Below are 26,855 nucleotides of genomic sequence, written 5' to 3'. Positions count from 1 at the left end.
AGTAACCAGTATTACAGACAGAGGTGTAGTAATCCATGGTCCTAATGGGTCTCAAACCCTCGCAATACACAACGGTTTCAACAAACAACCCTAATTACCAGCGTGGGAATTTAAAGGAGAGAACAGAACCTTTGAAAAACTGAACTGAGAACTGCAGCTGTCGCACTGAACACCATAATCTCTGGACCAAACCACAGCATAGTTGGTCATAACTAGACACTAAAACCACTGAAACCAGACATATAGATCACTTAAGGTTAGCTGGGGTGCAAATATGTGTTGCATGTGTGTCGTATACATGTTTGTGCTGAATGCAGCAATGAGGACTCATCATAGGATGGGGTATAGTCTGGATCGCTTATGCATCCATGGATGGTCTTTGATCACAAGGACTCATCAAAGGATGGGGTTAGTGCAGACACCCTCTCTGAAGCGTATAAAAGAAAGCAGCCTGCCCACCTGTCTCCTTCAAACTCTCATTCTCAACCAACAGTGCAGATCATCTCCAACCCCTCGTCCTGCCACTGTGACAGAGAGAGAGAAACGCCAACATGATCCTGCTCCTCCTTCTGTTCGCCCTGACCCTCGGTGCTGTGTCTAAGGTTCAGCTGCAGTGTGGAAACTGTCCCTTGTTCTGGTCCAGCTTCAACAACCGCTGCTACAAGTACATAGCCACAAAGCAGAGCTGGGCTGGTGCAGAGCTCTACTGTGTGTCACAGGGAGCCAACCTGGTGTCTATCCACAGTCTGGATGAACATAATTTCATCACAGCCCTGATCAAGAACTTTGATCCTGCTGAAGGATTGACCTGGATCGGACTCAGCGACCTCCACAAAGAAGGCCGCTGGATGTGGTCTGATGGTTGTCCGACTAGATTTCTCCTTTGGGCCTCAGGACAGGCAGACAACTATAAAGAAATTGAACACTGTGTTGAAAAGACAAGTCATGACAAATGGAATGATCGACATTGTAAAGCTAATCGTACCTCTGTTTGTGCATCTCGCATAATGTGTCCTCAGGGACGTTTCTTCATTAGGGGCAGGGGCACTGCCCCACCAGATGGCGCTATTGTGCAGAAAGCTAAATACATCTTTACTTTGTGGCAAAATATATTTTATTTTATTTTATATGCAATGTAGCTTGAATGTGTGTGTGAATAAACTTGACCCACAAGCATTATAGTCTTGTTTTGGAGTAAATTGATTTGTGTGTGTTTCTGTCTGTGTGCTTGCTCTGTGAAATGCTGCTCTCTTGCCGTCCGTCTCTGGACGCGCAAGCTTAAGACTGTTGCCATGGAAACACCAATGAGCGTGAACCACACAGGCCAAAGTTAACATTGGGAGATGGGGCACTTTCAGATGTGCACCATGACATCTGCCTAGCAAATCGACTCCAGCTCCTAGCCTGTTGCCTGCTCGGCTTCACCTGAGCTAACAGGCTAACAGGCTATCCCCCGTCAGTGAACACGACCCGAGTCTGTGGAGAGGTTTCACTCACATATCGAATGAATAATACGTTTTGATATTCGGCTTGTTCTCCTGACAGAGAAGCTAAAGACGTCTGTGGTAAGTCAAGTTTAGTATTGTATTTATGTGTTAGTAGCAGTGATGCCGGTAACGCTGTTGGGGGTGAGGTCCTGAGTGACCATCAAACAATAGGTTGTAAATACTTGAGGCCTACAAGGCCCAGCTGAAACCAGTTCAACCAGTTTCAGTCTTAATTCACACCTTCTCTAGACAGCCTGGAGCCTCGCCTTGGTGGGGGAAGCATGTCCTGAACCCCCACTGTGCCCCCCCTCCAGCAGGCCCTGGTGGGGAGATGTTGCAGGCCGCTCTGCAAAAACCTAAATGAGACTCTGAAACGCCCACTGAGGTCGAATCCCCGCCCACTAAGGACGGGACCCTGACATTCTCATTGGCTGAGAGCCAACTGAACCCTATGACCACTTCCTGAGGAAGCAGGAAGTCCTCAGGTGGTATAAGAGTGCTAAGGTCCCAGAAATCTCTCTCTTTCCTCCGATGCTGACGTTCCCATCAGGCCCTTTCGGATCTGTCCAGAGGTTCCAGCAACTTAAGGAGGGAACTGCTTTTCTCTTAACCTCTCTTCACCCAGATGCCCCAGCAACAACAGAACCCCTCCGGGGTTCTACTAGTTAACTCGGTATTTTTAAGAGACTCTCTTTGTCCTCCTCTTTTCCACGCTGCTCAAGTTGTTTTCTGACCTCAAGAGGTCTAACCACACGACTCAGTAACTAAGGAGGCGATTAGACATCGAAACAGGAAGTGCCCCGCTGGACGGACTCCGACACTTCCATAGACTTTACTTTTTCTTTTTTCCAACGATCTACAAACGGCTTCAAACCAGCCGTCCCCTGCAGAAGCGCGACGTTCATCCCGCTGAGGAGTAAGAGGCAATCCACTCCGTTCCTGTAAAACAGCACGTTCTCCGCTGTTACAGGAGAAGACGAAGTTTCATTCCGTCAAGGCAGCACGAATAATTCGCTTCCTTTTCCGGTCCAGCGGCCGAGCCAGGAGCTCCGCTCGTGAGAGAGACTACGTGATTCACTGGCCCCCGACACATTCGCGCCGAGGTGCAGACACACCGCGAGGGTGGTACAGTAAGAGACTTGATTATCTGGGCAGATGTTAGTTTTAATATGTAGCGTGTTGATTTAATACTTGAGTGTATTTTGTTGATGGAACTTCCGTGTTCCATTGTTTTAGCCGGCCACTACTCCGAGCCGCTACTTCCGGTTTCCGGCTTGATCGCAATGTTTTGTGTTGCAAGTAAATAGGGCCGCGAGAAGCGCCTCCGCCCGCACTGTTAACGTCTGTGTGAGTCTGCAGTGATTTCACCGATCAGAACCTCGGCCCACAACGCTCGCTTGAGGGCTGAGGGGTGAATCACTGTTAACTCATCTCAGGCGTACTTTTAAGAGCTTCTTTGAACTCTCCTTACATGTTTTCTCATGTTTTCTCTCTCTCTCTCTCTCTCTCTCTCTCTCTCTCTCTCTCTCTCTCTCTCTCTCTCTCTCTCTCTCTCTCTCTCTCCTTCTAAACCGACCTATACACACTTCTGACCTGTATTTATAATACAGGTCATGTCACATAGTTAAATCTATGCTTAGAGAGGCTGAACACATCTGGAAACCATTCGGCCCCAAAGCCAAGCAGAGATAAGAATTCTCTTTGTCTAAAATTTCCTTTGTGTAATTCATGTGACGACCACCAGTGTGCGCTCCGGCCACATGGTGTCATTAACATATTCTCCATTTTGGATAACGTTAAGTTAAACCCACCATTTTGAGTCTATTGTTGCCACGCCTCCGCTCTCTCTCTCTCCTCCCATCCTGGCTCTAAATTCATAACGGCTCCGCCATCTTGTTTTGTAGTCAATCCGCCATTTTGAGAGTTTTTAGGCCTTGATTCCACGAATCATGATCGGCCTCCATCTTAGATGTGATGTCACTACGCGTCATCGCCACGCCCCTTCTTTTTCTCTCTCTCTCGCACACACACACACACACACACATTGATAGACACAGACAGACACACACACACAGAGACACATAGATGGACCAGAGGTTACATGCGTGTTCTAAATTGTGATAAGCTGCTGTTGTTATCTTTGAAATATGGGAGTTTGTTAAGATGATGAATCATTAAATAACACTAACTTTATTTCACACACACACACATAGACACACACACACAGAGAGACACTTTGACACAGACACACACACACATAGAGACAGACATACATAGGTAGACCGCAGGTTGTCCATGTATTTTCTGAATTGTGATAAGTGCTGCTGCTGTGTTTACCTTTGAAATATGGGAGTTTGTTAAGATGATGAATCATTAAATAACACTAACTTTATTTCACACATAGACACTTACACACAGAGAGACACTTTGACACCGACACACACACACATAGAGACAGACATACATAGGTAGACCGCAGGTTGTCCATGTATTTTCTGAATTGTGATAAGTGCTGCTGCTGTGTTTACCTTTGAAATATCGGAGCTTGTTAAAATGATAAATCATTGAATAACATTATAACTTTATTTCCCCTTTTTAATAAATACTTTTGTAATTAAAGTATCTGTAGTCTGTGATTATTTGTGCATATGTATGTGATTGCAGCTGGATTATGATCGCCTGTGCTCGAACTTAGAAGCCTTCACTGTTTATTAAGTAATCGTTAATATTAAAATATTGACATTATTAATTTGACATTTATCATTATGAGACTGATAATTATAGCTTGACATCGTTGGCCCCTGGGAAACCAGGGTGGTGCCCCCCTTTCTCAATTATTAATATAGATAGTATTATTCTTAAATTGATAATTTTATTGTGTTGGACTAATTATTTTCATTATTCTTGGTTGATAACCTTATCATTGTTAATTGATAGCTTGTACTTTCTAATTGATAATTCCTATTTTCTCATTAGTGGTTTTATTGTTATTTGATTACTGATCATCTTCAATTAATAATTTAATTATTTTTGATAGATAATTTTTATTATTTTAATAATCATATTTCATGATTATTATTAATTAGCCAACGTCAAGTCTACTCCTATTGCACAACAACGCGCTACTTAGTAACGCGTTACTCTAATCTGACTACTTTTTTCAGTAACGAGTAATCTAACGCGTTACTATTTCCAAACCAGTAATCAGATTAAAGTTACTTGTCCAAGTCACTGTGCGTTACTATTTTGTCATTAATAGTAAAATATATATTTGATTTCGCCCTCCGCTCTGCGCAGCCGGAGGCTCGGTGTGCAGCCCGCCGCGACGTATTTTGGGGGGGGGGGGTCCTCGTCCGCCGCGCCTCACGGCGTCTCTGGTGCGGGGGCCGGGCCCTTCTCGCGGATCACCTCAGCTACGTCGCCCACTCCGTTCGCCCCCCCCCCCGGCGGTGCACCTCGGCCGGAGCCTAGCAGCTGACTGAGACCTGGTGCGGACCACTCGCCCCACTCCACTGTTTCACTCATTACATGCGATAACAACATAAGATTAGTCCAAAGTTACACATGTAGACATGATATCAGCCTACATGTGGTGTTATACTCTTGTTTTGTAAAACCACTCCTTGCTTCTCTAATGCTGTGAACAACAGGTACAATGTTCATAAAACATGTTGAAAATAATTTAATAGTTACATTTAAAACCAATGTAGATCATAAATAGTAAGTTTTGCCATTACAGTGTTAACAGTTAAATATGTCAGGTCAAGAAAGACTGTCTTAATTTTATTTTAGAAAAACAAGTATTTATGTCAAGTGAAGTCAAGAAAGACTGTCTTTATTTTATTTTTTATTGTTTTATAAAAAAAAAGAAGTATTTAAGTTAAGTTAATTCAAGGAAGACTTTTGTTTTTATAAAAACATGTATTTTTTCAAGAATTAGTTTTTAAGTTACATTGTACATTGTTGTTGTGTACATTACTGTTAAAAATCCACTAATAAAGTGACTGTTGGCAAAACCGGTTGTCATTTTTATGTTGAGCTGGCGGGGGTGTTGTCGGCAGCTGCGGAATGTAACTAAGAAAGTAACTAGTAAACTAACTTAGTTACTTTTAAAATCAAGTAGTCTGTAGAGTAACTAAACTACTTTTAAAATCAAGTAGTCTGTAAAGTAACTAAGTTACTTTTTCAAAGTAACTGTGGCAACACTGGTTAGTAGTGATGAGCAGGTATCGATGTCTCTGTACCTGGCTGGTTAGCTTAGCTCCGCTAGCCCGCAGGCATGATAGCAGCAGTAATAGCGATGCTAACGGGACCGTACAGAGTTATTGACCCGACATGAACCGACATGATGCAGCCCATAGTATATCTTACTGGTCTATATAGGCCTACTGCTTATAATAATCAGCTACCTCTATTTTTGTGACGGTGACATGACGTCATACAAAATTGCCCCACCAGAAATTTCAGGCTAAAATTGCCACTGCAGCCATCTATCTCACAGAAGGGAAATATCTACTGTATATAGTCAACACCATCTTATATAGTATTTGTATTATGAATATCAACCTGCAGGTTAATCGTTTGCCCCAGGAAAATCGTGTGTGAACCTCACAGCTCGTTAACACATAGTGCAGCAGTCAGGAAGCATGGTGAAGACTAATGAGGTAGCTACAGTATATCAGCAACTCTCAGCACTCGAAAGTTAACACTTAAATTGCCCATTATGAAGCTTCTGGGTTGCACTTTTTTCCCCCCACGCTGCTTGAAAAGATGAAATGCAGCACATTTTATAGACTATAATGACTAGTCTACATCTCATATTTAGCTAACTTTAGTCTGTAAGGATCTTTGAGGTTGAAGAGGTAACATCTGCTGTTATTTGTTCAGGGTTAGAAGCTAATGCACAAGGGGTGGCACTGTATTTGACGTGTCGACACATTCTTGTTTCATTTACATTAAAATAGCCAAGAAAGAACGAGTGGGCGCATTCAACACAACATAGGCCCAGCTGTATTTTTTAGCAAAATGCAATGCTAACACTGACGTTTGCCATATTGTTCACCATTTTCATTGTCTTTGTCTTCATGTGGTGCTGGAATAATAGGAAATACTAGCTCTCAACTGGGAAAATCCAAGGGGCAGGAAAGATGGGGGAAATCATGTTACATGACTTGGGGGTTTAGGGGTTTAGTTTCTGCATTATTTTGAGCACAGCTTTTCAAAATTTCCCACTCACCAGTGGACCTTGCTGGTGGGGTAGAGTGACCCAGCTTTGATTAGTGGGTGTTAATCTCTCAAATATATATAAAATTCATGACATGGAGACCTCCTTATCTGCTGACTCTCAGTTTCTGTACTGCACATTGAATCTCTCCCTGTCTATGAAAGGTGCCTTATAAATAAAATTGCCTTGCATTGCATTGCTTTGCCTAAGTGAACATTGGTCCTGTAAGGTCCCAGAAAAGAATAAATATTGATCTTTTTAAATAAATATGGCAGATTTATTTTATAGCTAAAAAAATACATTTAAAAGTGAAGTATCTCTTTAAATGAACAGTCTTTATTAAGACTTAGTCTGCACAGCTATTCAATCAGGAAAGAGGTCGTATCCAAAACTCTCCAACTGAACGCACAAGAAACAAAACTTGATAAAAAACTCGAACATGATACACCTGGACAGGAATAAAAACTAGGGCCATGCTGAGAGACTGATTAGGCTCAGATGAGAAACTGAGAAGAATAGAAGAACACAGAGGAACACAGACTTTATACCTAACTAATACATAACTAATGAAGGTGGGGCCAGTAATCAACAAAGAAGGGAAACCCAATAAAGACAAAAAGTATACTGAAATGAGAAACAAGGGTGAGACACAAAAAATAAAACAGGAAGTGATTCAAAAATGAAAGACAGAAAACCCGTAACTCGAGGAGAGACATGAGCCCACAAGCCAAATGCAAGGAAGATGACAAGGCTAGAAACACAAAGAAACCTAACAAAAGATCTACAAAGAAATTAGACAAAAGTCATTGAAAACACAGGCTCTAGACAGAATCAAGAGTTTCATTTACAGTCTTACACCAAACCAAAGGTTAAATACCCCAGTGTAAATTTCCCTGTAATTTATGTTTTTTTTTTCCTAACTTTTTTCTAGAGCGTGGTCTTTCAGTTGGAAAGCAGGACTTATTGATTTCATGTTTCACATTTTTTAACGCTTTCAGTCAAAACCCTGCGCTCGCATTCAAACAGCCCAAAAGCTCAAAACAGCATTACCTGTAATGTTAGTCAGGGGCTGAGGGCTGCACCCCAGTGCTCAGTCCATGATGAGCCTCAGAACTTGGTTCCTGAGCGGCCACGACGCCGTCCTCCCGAGCCTCAGAACTTGGCCCGAGACCCTGGGCACGTCCTGGAGTCCCTCCTCCGGCTACCCCCTCCTCCCTCCCTTCTCGGTTCACGTTTTGGACCGTCTGGGATCCGGTCCTTGAGGGCGAGGTACTGTGATGTTCTGTCATTTTTTTAGTTTGTTATTTCAGGGTCTTTGGGTTTTCTGTTTCCTGTTATATTTTGTAGTCTCGTGTTCCTTGTGTGTTGTTTCTGTCTTCACTTCCTGTCGGAGATTATCTTCCTCAGTCATGTGTTTCACCTGGGTCTAATTGCCCTGCCTTCCCTCTGTGTATTTAAGCCTCTGTGTTCCCCTTTGTCCCTTGTCGGGTTGTACTTGTTTTTACACGTTGTCATAACGGTTAGTTCATGTCTGCTGTCTCGTCCAGCTTCCCCTGCTTATCTTTCCTTGTTCTCTGTGCGCCTTGTCGCCAGTGCTTACCTGCTAGTGTTCCTGTTTTGTTTTTTGTCTTGTTAAAAGACTTTTGTTATATCAAATTACCTTTTATTTTATACCTCTGCATCCTGGGTCCATCTTTCCCTCAACTTACCGTGACAATTACCAACTGAAAGACACCATTTTTTTTATAAAAAATAGGGGGGAAACTGGTTGAATTTGGTTGGGTGTCCTTTAATGGCAATTTAATTCTGAATATAAGCTTCATAAAAGTTTTTTCAATTAGCATTTTGGTTTGTTTATGCTGTATTACATCTACAGTATAGACAGCAGATGCACATGCATTTTTACATACCAGCCTTGCAGACATAAAGCATTCAGCACAGCAGCATCACGTACGACAGGATGCCTTTTCACCGCCTTATTCTCTCAAGGTGCCCTCTGATCTTAAGCAAGAAATATGGCTTCCCCACAGCCCTGCTATTTATCAAAGCCAAACTGCTAGGAAGTCATTCACTGTGCATTGCAGTCAATCAAACACTGCAAGTGTGTCACTCACTTCTGTGGAAATTTCCATGCAAGCTGAGCAGTGACCACATCCTCGTTAGTCATCACCTACGCCTTTTATTCTGTTGGGGGGAAAATGGCGGCTTTATTGCTATGCTGTGTCTCTGATAAGAAAATTAATGAGGGTGATAAAGCAACCGTAGGCCCCCATGCTTCCTGAGCAATCAAGGAGCGTTAGATGACTGCTCTGATGAGTCAGAACGAGCCTCCATCCTTGGCACACTCAGCGTTTCCATGGGCTTGTCCATTTTTCGGGAAAATTTGTCTCATTAAAACGGAAGAGTCACAAAGGCCTTTCTGGTCCAGAATGATTTCTTATACAACCACTGCTAATCCTCTTTGTAAACATTTTGCTGGTGTTGCACATATGTTTCGACAAAGCGGCATCCAGCCCCTGTGATGTGATGCTGCAAGTATGAAACGCAGCTTCAGTTACTGAGATTGGAGGAATTCAAATGTTACTCAAGCACCATAAATAGTGCATTTGGTTGGGGACTATTTTCAGCAGCAGATCAATATGCAGCTTCAGAGCTTGTGAGTATTTCTGTGGCAGCGGGATGGTGTGAGAGGGTGCGTGCATGTCTGCATCAGTATAAACTACAGTGTGTGTGGTGTGTTCACTGGTACACGGAAGCGGCATTGAAATGATGGAGCAATGTTATCAGGTTTTAAACACATGCACACACACACACATAAACACACACAGGTTTGAGCACCTAACCTTGTCAGGACTTTGCATCAACTTCTATTCATTGTGGACAGCCTAAACCGTATTCCTAAGCGCAAACACACAACTACATTTCTGCCTAAACCTTATTCCTAATCTCAGACCTCAGAAATGACATTTTGCCACATTAGGACCAGGATTCATGGTCCCCATCAGGTTCACTCGTCCTTACAAGGTCAGTGTTTATGCTGGTAAAGTTCCTAGAGACTAACCCTAACAACACACACACACACGCACACACACTATTCATTGTGTTAATAAAGAACATGAACAAGGCATTGTCTGCATTAAAATAACTAAAATAAAAAAATACCCCTGGAGTATTACTGTTAAATGTACAGGGACTTGATCAAAAAAGCAAAGTTCTTTGTGAGCTATGAGATCACAACCGCAACTGAGCTGTGAATATAAATTGTCTTAACCAGAATCAGTTCAAACTCTCTATTTCAGCTGTTTGGGGAAGATCAACAGAGACTGATACTAGCTTGTCACAGTGCACTTACAGTACAAGGCCAAACAATCCTACACATGTCTGTCCAGCTCTTTGAGTAGTAATATAAAGAGAGAGGAAGCAGTCTGATAATCTACACCATATTGTATTTCTGTGTATTGTATAATGTTTGAATCTTTACATCAACGTGTGTCAATGGGTGAATAGCAAAACTGTACTGTAAAAGCACATTGAGTGGTCATCAACTTGAAAAGTGCTGCATAAATAGACCTTTTAATATAAAGATTATGTCTTTGGACGATGTATGGAGTCCCTCTTCTGGTGCATCTGTATAATCCAGTCAACGCTTACCTAAGCTACACTGCTGTTCTCCCCCTCTATCACCTGCTCTTCATCCTCTCACTGCGCCCCGTCCTCATTCTGATCACGATCATGTTTGACAAAGGCAAAGACAAAAGAGTGGACGAGCTGCTTCTTTATTAAATTACCCGGCTACGTTCCAGCCAGCCCCCTTTGCTCCGTGGTGGGCTGTGGTGAAATATCGATTGGAGCAAGCCCAGAAGATGATGGCCGCACAGATAACAGTAACTAAATGATGGATCCTTCAATGGGTTCGCTGAAGAGGGCCTTTAAAAGAGAACGCTGCTGTCTCCCAGCCAGAACTAACGGCCTCGGGGATTTTAATGCTTATCTATCATGTATCAAACTATATTCGTGTCTGATAGCAAAGTGCGATTGTGTTCCAGCGCCCCAGGGTTATATTCTCCCCGACTGTTCAGGCTGCAGACAGGTTCCTCAGATGTGCCTTTTCCCCCCCTCCCTTCTCTTCCTCCTCTCTCCTCCCTTTCTCTACCTGTCAAACACTACCAGCTCCTGAGCTCCCAGCCAACACAAACCCCTGCTAGGTATTGATGGATAGAGACAGCTGGAGTGGAAATACAAAACGTTTAAGTATGCAACCACACACAGATACAAACACACACACACACCATACTGCTGAAGGAGGGTGCAACCAGAGCTGCGGAGCAGATTAACAACTTTACTTCCCAATTAGCCCACTCAGCAGAGGAAACGGCTTTAAATGGCCTTCTGCTTCCTTTCTTCTCCGTGTATTTGTGTAGGCCTATTCACAATGAGTATGAGTGTATCGGCTGCCTCTGATCTAATTCTTAGGTCCGACAGCTGCCTACTGGCCTAGCGGCTGTCACATGTTGCCTTCACTTCCTGTTCATCTTACACAGGCATGACTGGGGTCCTTGATGGGGGGTTGGAAGTCTGGGTATAGCTTGTGACCAAAGAGGGTGACCTACTGTAGAGTATGACATTGTGTGTCATAAACTTCTGTTGTAGTTAGCAGTAAGTAGACATTTTTCTGTACTCGATACATCTGCAATAAAGAGGAAATTTATTTCTTTCCCTTTGCTAGTAGAGGAGTCTGCCTGTCTGTTTTGTTCCCATGGTGCATCAGTTTGACGTTATGAACACACCTAAAAGTCAGGGGCTCTCTCACATCACAGTCTTGCCAAATTAGTACATTCACCCAAGTGTCATGTTTCCATTGCTGCCAATCGGAGCCGGAGCCAATAAAAACCCATGAGTAATTTGACCCAAGAGTGAATGCTGATTGTATCCATTTCCATTGCAAAAGCCACAATAACGCTCCTCTCAAGAGGTAAAAGCAGCTGCTTGTCCCTTTGCCAGGGTGAAGTAACATCATCTAGAGGCCTGTAGTTTCTTTCCAAAGTCTCACCTCAAACATTTCCCAACATTATTGAAATTTCTGCTTCATGTCTTATGGTCCTCTTGCTTGAACTGTTAACGGCCATGATTTCCAGGGGTACTGCTCTGTTTCAAGCATAATCTTAAGGTTTCAAAGGATGTGCACGAATACAAAGGAATGAAAGCAGAGTAAAGACAGATGGCTCCGTCCCTTTCCGTACCCATATCTGATGTTGAGCATAATCAAGCCTTTAGAAGTCAGTGAGCCAACTTGTGAAGTCCAAAACAAAATTAGCTTTTCATCTACATGGAAAGGTGCTCTTTTAAAATGTAACCTGTCTATTCTGGTGTGACATCAAAGGTTGGACATGACAAAGTTTACACCATTAACAGTGTTGCCATGCTGTCCTGGTGAATTGCTGTACAGTGGCTTCCAACCCTTAATAGCAAGCAGTTTATGTTTTCATGTATCACAGATCAGGTGACAGACCATCTAGCTGGTGGAGAGCGATCGGAATTCCAGCACCTGCGAAAGTAACAGAGATCTGAGTGGCTCTGACTCAAACCTCTGATAAAACATTGTCAACTGTTACATCAGTCTCATCGTCATCCGCTTAGCTAACCGGTGTTTGTAGCAAGTGTCGTCATTGTCAGGCACACACATCATCGATGTTAATTTCAATGATGTGGTTTGGGGAGTTCACTCCAGAAATGTAGTTGTGTGTTTGCAGGATGAACTGTTGTAATCATCAATTTCATTAACCTCTACAAAGCTTGTAGGCTACAGAGAGAAAGGAAGAGAATTTTGCTCCTTGAGTTTATCCATGGCATCACTGCTCAGAATAGGAGGAGACTAAAGTTGGGGGACAACATGTCTTGTACCATGTTCAGTCAAACCCAAAAATACGTAGAATGGTGTTAATATTATTTACACATTGACATTAGGGCTGCAACTAACAATTATTTTGATAATCGAATAATGTTTCGATTATTTTTTCAATTAATCAATTATTAATGGAAATAAAAGACAAAAGCTACATATCCTGCAGTTTATTTGGAAAGGAAATCCACTTTCCTGTGCAATTCTGTTTTTATATTATAATAATATATATATCTGCAATATGATTATGATGATAATTCGAGTAATAGAAATCTACAATTTAATTCTGACAAGTAATAATTCAAGTTAAAGATGTCTTCAATTTAGTTTGAACTAGTCAGTATGGTGTTGTCGATATCGTGAACTTGAATTCTGACTGGTCAGAATTAAAGTGTTGATTAAAGTGTAGAAATCTAAAACTGGAATTAAACAATAGAATATATTAATGAAACTGATGAAGCTTTACCCCAAACAAAACAACCTATTTAGAAGCCAAACTGATGCCACAAGGCTGACTACAACTACAAACTAACTAAACAGTACAACTTTAAAGGAACAAGTGCAGTAATTCTATGAAATGTCTTAAATTAAAATACAGTACAGAGGCTACTCTGCTGCCAACACTGTGGGTGCTCCTCCCAACCAGACTGACCACAACAGCCTGTAACTCCAGTAACTACTGCAACAATAACATGATGCTGTGTGTTTGAAGGAATGAGCCTTTCGCAGGGAATTATTAATTTACTTCAAAAGCCCAAATTATTAATTTGAGGGAACAAATTACCACTTTGTGCGCACCAATTAACAGAAATGTGCCCTTGATACCTGGTGGGCTGGGTAGCTTTCAGCCCCTCTGCCTTCCTTTGTCAATTAATCAAATGAAATTGAAGTGAAAGTCACAATGTCAGTGTGAGTATGTGAGCCGTAGAGCTTCGATTAACTGATTTGCTGACAGAGTTGTTGGTGGGTGTGTTCTGAAACTGCGTGGTGAATATTTAGATTTCCCAATGATAGCCTTAAATACACGCTGTCACACCAGTGTCAGTATGTCATTTTGCCTGTGTATAAACCCCAGCTTTACCTGATATTGCATAAGCCTGACAAACGAACACTGACCAGAGTGCTAAGAATAAGACGGAATCATTTAACAGTGAGGTTCTGCTTCTGCTGAACTCTCCCTCTTACTCCTCCCCTCCCTGTTTTCTTCCTCTCTTCCCTGTGGGTATTCTCCTACCTCACGAGGATCCCAGCCGCCCCTGTGCTGTCTGCTTGACAGTATTCTGTCAAGCCCCAGCCTCAACTTCTTCCTCTTGTGTTGCCATAGAAACCAGCGGCCGTGGAAAAGTACAAGCGAGTGGATTGTCTGGGAAAAGGACAGTGGGAGGTACAGATAGTCTTCCACACCACACTGTGAGACAGCTGGCAAAACAAAAAAGTATAGTTTGTGTTATCTGAGAGACCAAAGAAAAGGCTGTACTCGGCTTCCAAGGTCTGGGTTTATGGGATGGTGTCGGATCCTAGTATTTCTGGTGGTTTTAGCACATTAAGGGCGTGAAGCAATAACAGAGAAAAGCAGATTGGTTAGCCACGCAACTTCCCCAAAGTTACAAACAATAAGAAAAAAACTTGATCACAGGCCTTTTCAGCATAACATTCAGGATCTGTGTCAAGTGCGGTAACTACATGTTAAATGTTTAAAGCACATTCATGCACGGTTTGTCACCGTTCTGTGACGACAAGACAAATTAGAGAGAGCTTTCGGTGGTTGTGTTAGATTCTTGAACATTTCCATGTTCTTCACGTTTAGGATTCATTACAGGAGTTATTTACAAGTAGGACTTTTCCTTTAAAGGAAGAAAACAAACACAATAATTCTCTGTCAGTGAGAAATGGAGAAAAAACTGTCAGAATTGCAGTCACTTGGCTTGTTAAAATCAATCATGCAGCCTAAATGTCCCCTCCTATCACTGTGGCTGCCCATCAGAGCAGGAGGTCAGTGGCAGAGAAGCTGCAAGTTCAGGGTTGAGAAAAATATACTGCAAAAGGAATACTATGGCAAATTGATTGTACATAGAAAGGGTCTTCAAACAATTATAAAGCTAAAGAAAAGGGCGATGCATCTTACATTCATGTCAATCATGATACACAGACTGTCTTCTCTTTTAAATCATGTACCCTCTCCCTCTTTCCCAGCCATGCACAAGATCCCTTGAGGAATATTCAAATACTAGTAGTACAGCAGATTGTGTTTACAAGGTGGTAAGAATATAGTTTCAATCATCAGGCAATAATACACAATCCTGTGGCTGATTTCAAACTATTCAATAGAATTTGATGGCAACACACACAAGAAGTAGTGGAGCACATATAAAAGCAGTGGATGAGACTGTGAGCGACCAAATATGGAAGTCAACTTAAATATATTTAATAGACCTTCAGCTTTCTTAAAATCAATTATCCTTCATATTAACTGTCAGTTCTGTCGATTGTACCCAAACCTTGAATAAATCGTACAATAAATCTTTGCTTAGAGACTGGTATTGAGTTCATCCTCTCAAGAGAGGGTTCTTTGGCCTGCCAATCCTTCCTAGTTTTGAATTTCAAAATATCCTTTATCAAAGGTTCTTATCTTCTTATTAGAAAATGTTTATTGCCCTATCTGTTTTACTAATTAAAGTAGAGTGCATACCACCGCCAAGTCCCAACAGTTCTCTGATGAAACCATATTTACATTCACTAGATCTAGATTTTTATTTAGATCTGCACTAAATTGCACGCACTCATAAAAATCAGTCCTCAGAGAAATGAATCAAAATGTTGAAAAAAACACTGTCTTGCATTCTCATGTTAAAGAAAGTGAAAAAAAGTCTGCACCAAAATGTAAAGATTTCTCCAAAAGTTTTTGGTAATCTGTCCAAATGCAGGTAAAATCCTAACCTCAGGAGCGGAGGTATAAAAACTCTTGCCGTCACATTAATAATTTGTATTGAAAAACAACAGAGCTCTCAAACCATTTTTATTATTCTACAGTTTTATGTTTTTTTGTTTTTTTCCCATACTATTACCCACTTTCACATTTGAATGTTTTCTTTGACACTTTGATTCTCCTCGGCTTGATAACACCACTTGATAAACCTTATACTTCAATCAGACCTACTGACACCTGACAGCAGGAAAAGCCTATAGCTGTAATTAATAACCTCAATGACTCCAGTTCACTTAGGTTTAGTGTCAGAGCCCTGCTGCTGGGCTCTCTGGCTCACCAGTTATACTTACTGGGACGGTGACAGTGCAACACAGCATCATTAATGTTAATAGCTCCATCTGTGCCCTTTCTTCTGCTGGGACGCGTCTTAATGTCTTGTGTTACAAGTCTTTTACACAGGCACAGGTGTTTGTTTTTATTTCACCACATTAGACTCCAGAACTGTCTGGAAGTGAACAACCTTGCAGTCAGTGGAGCTTTCTCACAACCGCCATTTTGACATGACACAGTGGGTAAACACAGGAGTTAGTAATGACACCAATTAAGGCTCTGTTCTATTTAGGTACAGAGCCTCCATTATGGTGAACAGTGACACCTTTGTAAACCCATTATGTCATGACAGAATGGGGTTTGTAAGTCACTATTACCTACTTCACTATGTAGGGCCTTCTATATAGAAAACTATATAGGTGAGCTCCTTGGCAAAAGAAAAAAAACATTTAAATACTACTTTGCGCATTTTTTCTGGCCGGTAATTACGTCATTGTCGCAGGATTGTGAAGTAAAACATCCACGGCAGGCCAGTCGAAAATCCCATTCTCCTTTTTTTGTGTTTATTTTACACTAACTACTTTCAGGTTAAAAGCACACTGAATGACCATGGCTGTGTCTCATCACGAGTTCGCCATTTTCAAGTGGTGTCGGTATGTTTAGTTAATTTTGTTATACCCTATATAGTGCTTTTAATGTTTCCCATAATGCGTAATGAAAAATTGTGCACAACCAATGGTCACTAACCAAGCAATATCTACCATCATACATTGCCGACGCTGCGGAGAGACGTGGCGGGAGCGAGGACAGAAGGGGTACACATGGAAAGGTTGCCAGTGTATTGCAGGGCTATATTTATGATTTAGCCCACATTTCTAATACCAAAGTCATACGCTTTAGAGCTTATCTTACTGTTCATCCAACTGCCAGAAATGAATTGAGACTATTTCACAAACTGTCCAGATATTACTTGAACATGGACTGCATGTTCATACACACCCAGGGTGTCTCATGAAAAATGTAGGCCTGTTATGTCCATTTTCACAGCATATAAAGAGGTTTCAAGATCCATGAAAGCCTTTCTAACTCAGCAGTCATCACAGTCGTTTTACTTCCACGCATTTATCCTCGCACTGCAGGCCGCTGGCTGCTTTGAGAGGCAGGCAGTAAAATCGAAACTAAACTATTATAGCATATAGCAACCTGTCAGTGATTCATTGAGCCGAATGCTATCTGAGAGGAGGGCAAATAAACATTTCTGGACAAAAAAAGGAAAAGGAGAGTTCACCCTTTCTGCTGCAAGCATGAAGGCAAAAGTGGATTTGTATTGTGCACAGATTGAATTTTTTAGTGTCCTGGTTTTAATACATCATTTTTTTGAGCCTTACTTAAAATTTCATTCAAAATCACATAAAAGCGCAAACCAATAACAAGCTAATGAGCTAACTGAGCTGAGACTAATCATTGCCTTGAAGCAATCCGGCTCCTTTTCTAAACACAAGGTTATCAGGCAGAAAGGCACCTGCCTGAAGGTGGGTGATCCACGTTCTTCTCGTTCATAAAAGCAGTAAATGACAGGAAAGGCTCTTCCGCCGCTCACAAGATTCACATTTTGTTATGCAACGCAGAAGCCTATTTAGAGCATCTTCAGAGAGATCATCAATAATGTATAGCTTGCCCCTGTTTCAGAGTGGCCTGGTTTAATCTTGATCATACGCTCGTGGTGAAGAGTGCCGCTATAGCCTGAGAGCTAATTAACCAAGCATTAATACCATGTACGATAAAAACTGTGGATGTGCTCAGAGCATACACAGCAACAGCTATCCTCTGTAGAGTCGTAGTTAGGAATGTGTTTAGTCTAAGCCCCTTTTCCACTGGGCAAAAAAAGCCCACTAACACCCACTAACATCTGGCTATTTTCTGCAATGGTAATTGATACAATCAGCATTCACTCCCTTACACACAACTATGGCTCTGGCTCCTATCCGAAGTGATGGAAACGCAACACCTTAGTGAGAGAGCGCCTCGGTTTTTGGTGCGTTCATGACGTTGAACATATTGGAAGATAAACTCCTCCACAGGCAAAGGGAAAGGAGTTGATTGTCTTTTTAACAAGTTTACTTGTGTTTTTAAAAAGAAAAATTGCGTATAGCCATTGTTTTGGTATAAAAAGGCACACGATGTAACTGGCAGTTTACACAAAACATTCCATCTTATACCAGCTGAGTGCCGCAAGTTAACATTTCGTCTGTGCCATCGGATGTCTTCCCCGGTAAACAGACTTGACTGTATACCTGGGAGTCATGGTATAGTGAAAAAACACTTTTTGTTGGGTGATATGCAACACTAAGGACAATATAAACCTAAATGTTTACCATCTTCTAACAGATACTACAGCTGGATAGTGCTCCAGGTCACTTAGCGAGAGGGGGTCATGATTTCCAGAAGTTAAATGAAGTATAAAAGCCAATAGAAATAGTGTATTTGACACATAATTGTTACAAAATGTAAAAAGAAATAGCAGTTATATTCAGAAAGAAATTACCATCATACTTCTGTTTAATTGTGTCCCCACATGACCTCTAAGAGATTATGAAATATGAGCATAATATGACTATTTGCAGCACCACAGGACACACTGAGGCGTTTGCATGTCGGTGATGGAGGAGGTCTCTTTGTTTTTTGCCTAAGTTAAAGGTTTGTATGTAGTTTTTAACACACCAGTTAAGGGCAGCGGATGACACACCTTGTACAGACTGTTAAGCCCTATGAGGCAGACTTCAGGCTACATACAAAAACTTTGATTGATTGATTGATTGATTCACTGAAATATCACCTTGTAAGTAAAACATGTTGGAAAGAACTAGTTATCAAGTCACACATCCTGCAGATATTCATTTAATGTTTGTGTTTACCTGATACATTTTTGTAATAGTTTCTCACCTTGAAGCTCTGTTTTGGTCAATTACTAACAATCACACCAATATCCAGGTCCTGTGTTGAACGGCTATTCGCTGAGTTTATCTCTTTGTCGCTTGGTGATAATTTCACTTCACATTGAAATTTGACTCGATGTTATCAAATGTAAACACAGTAACTGACACTCAGATCATTGGGTCAGATTACAATGAAGCTGCTGCTTGCTACGGCAGTAGCGGGGGTGCACAAGTTGCTTTCAGGCTCAAGATATTCTGAGTGACACAGGCTTAAGAGTGGAAGACAAGTTCTCCCGTGACCGAGGCAACTGCATTGATGTCACTTGCAGGTACGAGCACAATCGCATCTGAACCTATGAAGTCTGACTGTCTGCGTGGATGCTTACTACTTTATAGACAGATGCTCGGCAAATAACACTGTACACAGCAAGACAACACAGCAACAGAGCAAAACACCAAGTTAGAGATCTCTCATGTTACTTTCTATCCTGCCTATCTAAGTCTAGATGATTACTGGGAAACACTGAGACTGTACTTTACCTGATGGGTAATTAAAAGGTTCAACATACAACAATAAAATGAAGACGCTGCAAATATAATAGTAGAAACAATATTATTTATGGTAATGAAATGTTGCCACAGGTGATTTTTTTGAGTAACTTATCACAGTATGATCTTTTAAAATTGAGGACAAGTTTAACACCTCATGGGTACTCAGATGTTTTTGCATTCATACACATGCAGAGAAGACTTCAGAGGAGATCATAAATTATACATGCAGTTTGTGTGTGTGCTGACTGCATGTCAGTGCGTCCAAAGGCCCCCATGATTGCTCCGATACTGTGAGAAAATGCTGTTACCATTTAGAGTCATTTCAGTTTCAAAAGGTTACAGCACGATGCTAGAGAGTTTTTGATTTATTCGAGGTAGTAAAAGTGAACTGGGGCTCTTCATGTATTTTGCTGAGGGAACTGGCTTTATAGCTGTATGAAAAGTATTGGAGGCTTTTTAGAGGGATGCATATAAAAATGACTGCTGCTGTCTACTATGTGGCTGAGGGCTGATACACTGGCATTTTACTGTGGATTTATTCTTGCATGTGTTCAAAATGCAGTCGATTAGGAGAGTTTTCATTTTCTTTTCTCTCACTATGTGGTAAAGTTGCCCCACTGTTTCCTTTCCTTCCCTCTGGACAACATGACTGCTCCCCTTCCCGAATAGAAGCGTCTCTGGCTTTTTTTCTGGATAGTGGGGGAATAAGAGACGCATAGTCCATCAGTCTGTGGTCTTATCATGCAAGACAGTTGTCAGTTGTTCCTGACCTTTTGAATATAAGTGAAAATATTATTAAGCATCAAAGTATTGCTCTCCATATTTTTCTAAGACTATCAAAATTGGCTAAAAGAAGACAACTCACTGCAACATCTAGGACAAAAGTAGCAAATGTACAAAACACAAGGAAATGAAGATAATATTTTCATTGTCAGTTCAATCACATACGTCATATTCTGAAAAGAAAATGTGAAATAATGACACAGGAAATTATTTAACTATCAACCTTAAATGGCACAGCCAGACTACATGATAGCAACCTGATGATTGTTTAACCTGACAGATGTAGGGCGTTCTTGAGCAAAAAGAGCAGAGGGTGCAAGAATTGGGGCACATCTGGGACACGTCACAACGTCCCTACAAGAAGACGAGTGTGACACAGGTAGTTACAAGTGGTTATTTGGGGTTGACCAATGGGAGCAAAGAGCGCCGTCCAATGCACAGTGGTTAACATGGCGAAGCAGAGAATGATGTTTGATTAAATTTCAGCAAACCAGTAACTACATAATGAATATTTTTGTTATGCACCCCCACAGTCATCCTGTTTCTACCAAACAGAAATTAAAAGTCTGCCACTGCGCAGTGACAATGAATGGTTTACTTTCCTTCAGAAAACCCTGACAACAAACTGGCGAGGTCATGTCAAACTAATGTGTATCCCAATTTCAAATTCACTTTCAACGTTTTGCACAGGTGGCTTTAATTCCTTCTGCCATTCTTCCTTCCTGTCAACGGACAGACGGCTCCAGCTCGCCAACTGCTCCGTGCCTTGAAAAACCGAATGCCACACTCCAGTTGGGCCTGTCTGTGCCTCCTGCACAATTTGTTGCTAAAACTAGGCCAATTAGCTGGTGGAGAGTTTGAGGGAATAGGAAAAGGAAGAATATGGATATGAGAATGTGTAATATGAAGAGTTTAGCGAGCTGCAACTGAAATCTACAGTGGCAGCAGCCCTCACAGTGACAATCACAACATTCCAATTCCCACTCATATCCACTCCACAGTCTCCAGAACGTTCATTAATGTGACAGTATCATTCCTGGGAGGAAAATGCATGCACCTGTCTGTGAGACAGAATATTAAGAGGTAGGGGGTAAGAGAGCGAGAGGGAGAGATGAAAAGAAACACCGGCGGGGGAGGAGGGACAGGATGACAGAGGGAGGAAGTGATGAAGTGTGTTGGATTACAGGGTGACATTGAAAGAAGCTCTCTCCGTCCCTTTCTACGCCATTTCTCTCTCTCTTTTCCACTATTCACTCACTCTGCGCTCTTCACCTCCCACGCATCATCCTCCAACTCTCTCACCCGACCCCTGTGAGGGCGCCCCGGTCGACTGGTGGGATCGCACGACTGCCCATCAGCAGTTTGGAGTGTCACAAACATTTTCCCAAGGCGGGAAATGAATAAGATCATTGTCCTTCGCCGCATCGCTGCATGGTAGAACGCAGGGGGAGGGGAGGAAAAAGAGAAAGAGGTGAAATGAAAATGAGAGGAGAGCTGACAAGAGACAAGGGGAGTGGAGGAAAGGCGAAGAGAGGGCGGATATGAAAGAAGAGGAGGAAATGTGAAAAAAGGAAGGAAAAACGGGTGAGAGAGTTAAAAATAAATTGCAAGTTTGGTAAGGAGATAAGAGGACAGGATAAATAGTCAATTTAAGGACGAAAATAAAGACAAATGACAAAGAGGAGAGTGAAGGGTGGGGAAAAGGGGGTGAGAAACTGAAACAGGAGGAGAGACAAAGGGAGAAAAGGGAAAATAGATCAAGCAATGGAGGAAATAAAAGGAGGAGAGGTCAGAAAGGAAACAAAAGAAAAGAATGCAAAAGAGGGATGAGGGGAAAATTACAGGTGAGACAAGAAAAGGAGGTTACAATAGTAGGAGAAGAGGGCAATGAAAGTAAAGAAACACAGGAGAGTCAAGGAGGGGAGGATAGAAATCCAAAATATAGTGGACAAAAAAGAACATCCGAAATGGAAGGAAAGAAGGGGAAAGGAACAGCTGAGATGGAGAAATGAGGAAATAAGGTGAAAGAGGAAGAATGGATACAAATTATGAAAGCTGAGAAAGAAAGAAGCTTGAACATCCTGAAAAAATGAAAGAGAACTATGGAGAATACGAGTTAAAAATAAGAAACAGGAAAGAGTCAAGAGTCAAGAGGGAAAGGGAAAAATAAGGGAAGCAGACTGTTCAATTGTCAAAACTTGCATGTGGCAAAATGGTTTCTTTTGAATGATTGACCTTTGATTTTAGCTCGGGAATTTTGGGAATTTTGAAAAAAATAAATAAATACCCAAATTAAACGCTGAGCAATAAAAACATCATTCAAGACTCTATTTTAAAGATGTATAGAATGCAGCACACACTGCACGTTGAGTTTCAACCCTCCACTGTGCATTCTTCCATCACATGCACAGATAACTCCCAGCATGCTTCACTCTACAGCAGGGCTATTGAGGCCTGCTGTAGTGTGCAGGACTAGTCAGGTACGTTTCGATGATATTACTGGGGAAAATATATTAGCATGCTGATCGAGGATTGTTCATCTGTTCATCTAGCCTATTTCCATTCATTTATCCATCAATTGTAAAATATGTTTACAGACGATTCCAATTGTTTGGCTAACTATTTATATCTCTGCCTTTGCATTAGCGTTTTTTTACAAACTTTTTTCTCATCTTATTCTACAGAACAATGCCACGTGCACTATCTCATGTATGGAGACATTTCACCCCATCCAATGTAGAAGGAAAGGCTGTGTACATTTGCAAATACTGTGCAAAGACCTATGTTAAGAATGACACAACGATGCAGAAGCATATAGTCAAGTGCCCAAAGTTTCCTCAGGGCTCAAATCAGCCTATGACATACAAAATGTTTATATTTATGTCTGTATATGACAAGGTAAATACAGTTAGTATAAATTACCCACAACATTTCCAGTTTATTCCCGTTTATTCCCGTTAATTCCCGTATATTCCCGTTAATTCCCGTATATTCCCATGGAAAGTTTCCAACTTGAGCAGAATACATACACTCAGAAATTAAGTTCTGCCTCTTAAGAACCAAGCTTTGGTCCCCATGAGATCTACTGATTCTCATAGTGTTCAATCAACATTTATTCATAAAAATATGAAAAGTCAGTGACGTGTTCGTCATATTCTTTCATTAGGGAGACCAAACAATCTCAGGGGTTGTCTTCCTTCACGTTGTTTGATGAAGGCACGAGGCAACGTCAAAAGGAGACGTCCCACTTTAAATACACACACACAGACCCACAAAAGCAAACACACCAATATTACAGGCTTCTCTGTACGTATTAAAAAGCCGCAGCCGTACTCCTGTTACCTCGGCCCAGGTGCTGACTCACTGTGACTTGGCTCATTTACATTCCTGGAGACTGAACAATGTCTGCGTCTATCCCGAGGATACGCAAAATGAAGAGGAGCCTCCTGCCGGTAAAGACATTAAAGATTAGCTGTAACCGGAGAGGCCCGGGTGGAAAATGTCAGGTCTGTTGTTGCCTTTCAAGGACAAAAGGGTGTGTATTCATACAGATTTAGCAAATGTCAGGTCAGCTACTGTTGTCAACGAACCAGCATGGCCTAAAGGACACAACACCACATGATCTCTTGATGTCTGACACACACACACACACACACACGTTTAAAGCTTGGCCATTTTGTTTCTCTATTGTCACATTAATGAGATCACTGTTTTCTCAGAAACAATCATTCAGTTTAATAAACTCAGCTGAGCCTACATTTATTCAATTAAACTTATTTGCATTTAACCTTTCAAATGCAATTCTTAACTTTGGGTATTTGATTAATATAAGCTTTGGGTTGTCTGTAATTTGATATCTTGGAAAATGTGCTTTGACCTTGTCAATCATCAGGAGATACCCTCCGGATTAAAATTCACACAAGATTTCGTGAGAGTGCGTCCACACACAGACACACTCAGGGGCAAAAACAATAGCCTGCTTCTGGCTAAGCCGGTGCTCAGGGTAATGAGTTGTGACATCAAAGCTGCACCCAAAGCTCAGTGGAAACCTCCTGCCACAGCAGTTGTGCCCCGTGCTGCTCTCTAAAAAGGAAAACCTGCAGAAGCTACAAATTCCCCCACAAGACAACACCCACATAAATCTCCATCTGCTCTGATAAACACTGGCTTCTAAACAGTCCTCCCAAAAGTGATATGATGGGACACAAATTCAGCCAGTCCCTGCACAACAGCAACATGTTAATCCACACATTTTCACACCAAAACATTTTAATGTTTACCGATTTCACCCATCATCTCAGTTTTCCTGATAAAACCCCATCCAGTCATGATCTACTGATTTGATTTGAAGCTGCAAACACAAACAAAACCTGTTTCAGCTGCACTATAACATACTTTGCCTCCCTGTGTCTTCTCAGGGACCACTTGCCTTTGGGCTATGTATCACTCCAGACAAGTGTATGGAGCTTGTTAGCACTGGTGCATGGTAGGAATCACCAAGCCTACCCAACAGAATTTGTTTAGACAAAATAAATATCAGAACAGTAATTTTTTGAATGTCCAGTATATTGAATGAAATCAGGTAATTTTCTAATGAAATGTTTTGTCCATGAAAATGTGATTTATTATTATAATATACAGAAAAAAAGGTTTCCAGTCACAAGTAGATGATAGAACCCTATAGCCTTTACAATGACTGAATTGTGAAACCACAGAGTGCCCGTTCAGACCTGGTATAATCATCTGTTAATATGAGTCTGGGTGATCAGTTCAGATCTGAACGAAACCCAAATACTATCTGTAAGCATCCTTGGATCCAATCACTCAGACCACATGCGGAGGTGGTATCAGACAGACCGCCGCAGCCTTACTGCTGCCTCCCTTTTAGTTTTATGAAAACTCAAGGGTTTCATTTTGGTCTGGAAAGTCCAAACATTTTTAAACTCGCATTCACTTACAGACTGGTTCTTATCAGTCATGGGGCATTGTTCTCTGGTGATTCATCACAAATCATGTGACCCTTCTCCGGAAGAAAACCTCCCGCCTCGAACATCAGTGGTGAATGCGATATGGATAATAATTACAAGCTTAGCTGACCTTGTGGTCTTTGCTAGTAACCGTTGTGCAACTAAAGACTGTATTTTATAAAGCTACTGCTGTCTACACTTGCAGGAAAGGAGCTGGTATTCAAGTGATCTGCTGCAACTGCCTGGGAATGCTCAGTGGGTTTGAACAGTCATTTGATATGTATTTTTAGGCATGTTACAGATAGAGATTAAACTTGATGAAGCTCGTCTGCACAAAGATTGTTTACATTCCATGTTCTTCTATTAAAACATATTAGTGTGGACGACCCATTTTCAGCCAATATGGTGACAGATGCGTAAAAAAATTTGTAAAGTCTATGACAATGGCCATGAGGGCTTTCTTAAGAGACAGGTCCATTAAGACATAATGTTATCCTAAGCTTCATCAGAACTTCCTGCGGTCACTTGTCCACATCAACATGGAACACATTGTTTTTTCAGTAAGGACATTTACCTGCACACGGGATTGAACCTGAGTCATCTGGCTATAAAGGATGATCTCCCTGTTCATGATGTGAATCAGAAGCCACCTGCGAATGTGAGATAAAACCTGAAAAAGCACTTAGTCTATGAACATTTTGTGAGAAAGAAAAATGTTTCTTGGCAACAGCTGGCACTTTCCGGGAAAATGAAATCTACAACTGTCAATAGAAAATGAACAAGAAAAGCTGTAACGTTAGTTGCCCAAACCGGTCCTGGCCATCTCTGCTCTCTGCAGCCCAGTTTGCCTGTGGACTGGTCCATTTGCATCATTTTTAACTGCTGTTTGGCTCCTGGGAGAAGATAATCCCAGAGTAACAACGGCTTTATCTCATGCAAAAGAGGAACTGAGCTTTTCACACAAACAGAGAAAGGTCAGCACTTGGCTGAGAGACAGCTGTCGCTGCTGCTGTCTGCATGTCAGCCACCGAAGGGGAGCGAGGGGGGGGGGGGGGGGCGGGGTCCTCTCAGCTGTTATCACAGTAGGTCAGACACCATATCACCTGGGTGTGGGCAGGTGTTTCCCTGTCCATGTGCCTGCATGTATTTGCACAGACTGCTTCTGTGTGTCTGCAGCTTACACCACCTGCCTATTCATACTGATAGGGAGGCGGATATTTACTACTGAGTATACAGTATCTCTGTGACCAGCAAAAAACTGTTGAATTATTCTCCTGGTGGAACAAGGGGACTTGTAGTTTAAAAGTATTCCCTTATTTGCCTAAGGTGTTTCTGGTTCCTGTTGTGTTTAGTTTAAGTCTCACAAACCACCTCAGGACTGCATGTGCATCCACACCAGGTGGATTTTAGTAGCTCTCACACTGGATAGGTTCAGGTATGTCCCTTTAACCTGAACAGGGAACTGAGCCACAAAACGAATTCTGCATTTTTGTTTATTCAGATGTGCTTGATTTCATGATGCAAACTGACATAAACCAAAGTTCTTGAACTCCTCCCCGAAATGGCTGACCAACCAGGCAGGTACCGCAGGTCTGTGGAGCTTTTGATGGGGATCTATCAGGAGCGATACTTAGGCACAATGAGCATATGATTCATTAACTATGTTGTTCTGTAGAACTGCAGGTCGCATCGAGCCAGTCAACTATCAGAATAAGGGCCAATGTGAGCTGGTCTTGACTAACACGCACTAA

At 41.7% G+C, this 26,855-nt stretch overlaps 1 protein-coding gene across 1 annotated transcript; it reads left to right on the top strand.

Annotated features, from left to right (window-relative positions):
• The first annotated feature begins 551 nt into the window (after positions 1-551).
• Positions 552-26,855, top strand: LOC133013058 (galactose-specific lectin nattectin-like). The gene is made up of 3 exons (XM_061080366.1): positions 552-1,070; positions 26,457-26,539; positions 26,780-26,855. The coding sequence occupies exons 1-3, from the start codon at positions 552-554 to the stop codon at positions 26,853-26,855; spliced, it is 678 nt and encodes a 225-aa protein (XP_060936349.1).

The sequence above is a fragment of the Limanda limanda genome, chromosome 1, assembly GCF_963576545.1.
Source record: "Limanda limanda chromosome 1, fLimLim1.1, whole genome shotgun sequence".
In the NCBI taxonomy this organism is placed as follows: domain Eukaryota; kingdom Metazoa; phylum Chordata; class Actinopteri; order Pleuronectiformes; family Pleuronectidae; genus Limanda; species Limanda limanda.
Note: the sequence above shows the minus strand (reverse complement) of the source record. Positions and strands in the feature narration are given on the sequence as shown.

Coding starts and splice junctions, on each gene's coding strand:
- LOC133013058 (XM_061080366.1), top strand. CDS start 552: ATGATCCTGCTCCTCCTTCTGTTCGCCCTGACCCTCGGTGCTGTGTCT. Junction 1,071..26,456: donor CCCCACCAGATGGCGCTATT/GTGCAGAAAGCT, acceptor TGTTGTGTTTAG/TTTAAGTCTCACAAACCACC. Junction 26,540..26,779: donor CTCACACTGGATAGGTTCAG/GTATGTCCCTTT, acceptor GTTGTTCTGTAG/AACTGCAGGTCGCATCGAGC.